This window comes from Mesitornis unicolor, unplaced genomic scaffold, assembly GCF_000695765.1.
Source record: "Mesitornis unicolor isolate BGI_N332 unplaced genomic scaffold, ASM69576v1 scaffold39241, whole genome shotgun sequence".
In the NCBI taxonomy this organism is placed as follows: Eukaryota; Metazoa; Chordata; class Aves; order Mesitornithiformes; family Mesitornithidae; genus Mesitornis; species Mesitornis unicolor.
Genome location: NW_010162453.1, coordinates 1 through 2,912, shown reverse-complemented (window position 1 = coordinate 2,912; position 2,912 = coordinate 1). Strand labels below are relative to the sequence as shown.

The window sequence follows — 2,912 nt, the reverse complement described above, 5'->3', positions numbered from 1 at the left end:
CAGCCGCGTGTGCTTTAGGATATTGCCCAGGCAAAGCCTGTAGCCAGGCTGCCACTTGGCCATGGCTCTGTGGAGCCCTGAGCCTTTGTCCAGGCTTGGGGCAGCATCACTCGCCCTCACCTCGATGCAGCACTGAAAGGTGTCCGAGGAGTGCGGCGTGGACCCAGCAGTGATCCCTGGGTCTCCGTCTGCAGTGGGGCCGGGGCACGGTGCCTCTGCCATCGACACGGATGGGCTCTGGCAGCCTCTGTGTCGACGACTGTCCTGGCCGCTCCTTCCGTCCCTGCCCGGCCTCACTGGGAAGTGGTTGCAGTCCCAGTGCGGTGTGGGGCCTCTTTGCCTGCTGAAGACTTGACTTTCTGTTTCTTCTGTTCTCCCCTGCTCTGCAGTATTACGAGATGTCCTACGGGCTGAATATTGAAATGCACAAACAGGTAGGGGAAGGCATTTCCAAGTGCTCTAATTCCTGGGGAGGGTGGGTTGTCTGCCGTCCTTTGCTCTCTGTCCTTTCAGTGGTATTTTGGGAACTAGAAACGCCATGAGCCTGTAAAATGCCAGAGCTGCCTCTGAAATAGTGCCGAGGGCTCACACCTCGGGCTGGGCCACTCTGCTTCCCCCAGGGCCTGAGCGGATGCTGGAGCACCGGGCAGGCTGGGTGTGGAGCTGTGGCCTGGGTCTGTCAGCAGCCCCAAGCCCGGGGTAGGGCAGGTGGTGACCCCTCGCCCCTCGCAGGCTCCTCCCTGGGAGAACAGTGCCCTGGAACAGGACCCAAGCTGCCACCCCTCACCACCGGGAGCTGTCCCAGCCCATTCCACTCCCCTGGGACTGCAGGGCCCCGTGGCTGCTTTTGGTGGGCGCCTGAACCCCTCGGCTTGGTGCCTTCCGACTCTGTCTGAAAGTGATGGCAAAGGGCTGGTAGCTTTACTCTTTGCCAGAAGCAAAGCAGTTAACACTCCAAAAATCAACTATATTAGGAGGGGCATTGAGGCGAGGTGACCCCCCCCATGGCACCAGGACACTGCCAGCATCGTTCCCAGTGCAGTGTGGCCATTCGGAGACCTGCCTGGGGAGGGGGAGGTGGGCAGCTGGTGCTGAGGGTGGTCGGTCCCAAAACACTTGATGTCTTCCCTCTCCGTTCTTCCCTTCCAGGCCGAAATCGTCAAGAGGTTAAATGGGATTTGTGCACAGGTTCTGCCCTACCTTTCCCAAGAGGTGAGTCCCTGGCTCGGCTCTGGCCGGGGCACGCTGGGGGGAGCGAGGCCCTGTCCCGCTGCAGGGCAGCTCCTGGCCCTGGTCTGGAAACCCCTGTGGCCCTCAGCCCCTGCGCAGGACAAGCCCTTCGGGATGGGTTTGGCCTGGAGCCTCCTGAGTGCTGTGTGGCTGCCGCTGTCCCTGTCTGTCCCTGCTGTGGACAGAGGTGGGCTCTGTTCTCCCGCCTGAGAGTCCCGAGTCGTGCCACTGCTGTACAGGCACTGGGAACGTCAGGCAGCGAACTGGGGGAGGGGGGCACTTAAAAAATGCCCCCGTATGGCTCCTCCTTGAGATCTGGCTCCTCGGCCTCATTAATTAATGCAGCTGATGGACTCCTCCAACTCACCTGAGATATTCATTGGTAGTCTGGGAGTCACTGCCTGAGGTAGGAGGACAAGGAGGTGCCTGCAGAGCCAAATCTGCCTGTCCCCACACAGAGCTGAGCTTCACAGGAGTGCCCATGGTGGGTCGTGGTCAGGATGAGCCAAGCGTGCTGCTCCTCGGTGGGGCTGGCTGTGGGAAAGGGACAGGATGGGCTTTTCCCACCGCCTGTGCTCAGGGAGGACAAAGTGGCTTGCGGATTAAATCAGAACTGCCTAACGGCTAAGCCACAACCAAACCTTCTGCGTCTTAATGCAGCCCCTTCCCCCTCCAACCCTGCCCCGCTGCCAAGATGGAACGCAAAATAACGCACGTGTGTCTGTGTGAGACACAGCGGGGCTGGGTCCCTGCTCGCCTGCCCCATGATGCTGGAAATGACTCTGAATTCCTCTGTTTCTCCACACCAGCACCAGCAGCAAGTCCTGGGGGCCATTGAACGAGCCAAGCAGGTTACGGCGCCAGAACTGAACTCCATCATCCGCGTACGTGATGCATGTTTAGGTTGGGTTCAGAGGGATGGGGATCCGTGTCTTTGGCCTTGGAGGCAGCGCTGGGCAGAGCGGTGCTGACCCAGGGATATGAGCTGGGAGCAGGCTCTGGGGGCTGGGCTGGGTTTGTGCAGGCTTGCAGGGACGTGGGCATGGGTTTGCAGGGGAGCACAGGTTCCTGCAGGGGGCAAGGAGAGGGGCTGTGGTTTTAGCAGGAACTGCAGCAGCTCCCTGACTTGAAAACACCATCTGCTCTCGGTCGAGGTCGGGGCAGTATTTAACCGCATCCTTGGGGCACGCCAGAGTCAGAGGCCAGATGTCCTGTGGGTAGGGCTGTGTGTCGTACTGGGACGTGTGGTTCAGGCTCCTCTTGGGGCTGTTGCAGCCCAAGGACTCTGCAGCCTTTACCCTTGCCCCAGGGCTGCGGTGGTCTCCAGGACTTGTAGGTCTTTAAGCCTGGCACAGCTTGTCCAGCAGGCCAGGCCCTTGGGTTGGCATCCAAGCACAGTCCAAATGACAATGTCCCTCTCCCATCTTCCCGTCTGCCCATCGTTCCCTACAGCAGCAGCTCCAAGCTCATCAGCTGTCGCAGCTCCAAGCCCTTGCTCTGCCTCTGACTCCGCTCCCTGTGGGCCTCCAGCCCCCGTCCCTCCCCACCGTCAGCGCTGGCTCCGGGCTCCTCTCACTCTCGGCCCTGGGCTCCCAGGCTCACCTCTCCAAGGAGGACAAGAACGGCCACGATGGGGATGCCCACCAAGATGACGACGGGGAGAAATCGGATTAGAGTGAATG

The 2,912-nt window shown here is 60.6% G+C and overlaps 1 protein-coding gene across 1 annotated transcript; it reads left to right on the top strand.

The window, feature by feature from the left end:
• Positions 1-389: 389 nt before the first annotated feature.
• On the top strand, positions 390-2,904 carry AES (amino-terminal enhancer of split; the record flags this gene model as incomplete). Its single annotated transcript, XM_010193625.1, has 4 exons — positions 390-434; positions 1,150-1,212; positions 2,040-2,114; positions 2,683-2,904. Coding segments are annotated over 4 exons (405 nt in total), but the record flags the coding sequence as incomplete, so codon positions are not given.
• Between the last annotated feature and the right edge of the window lie 8 nt (positions 2,905-2,912).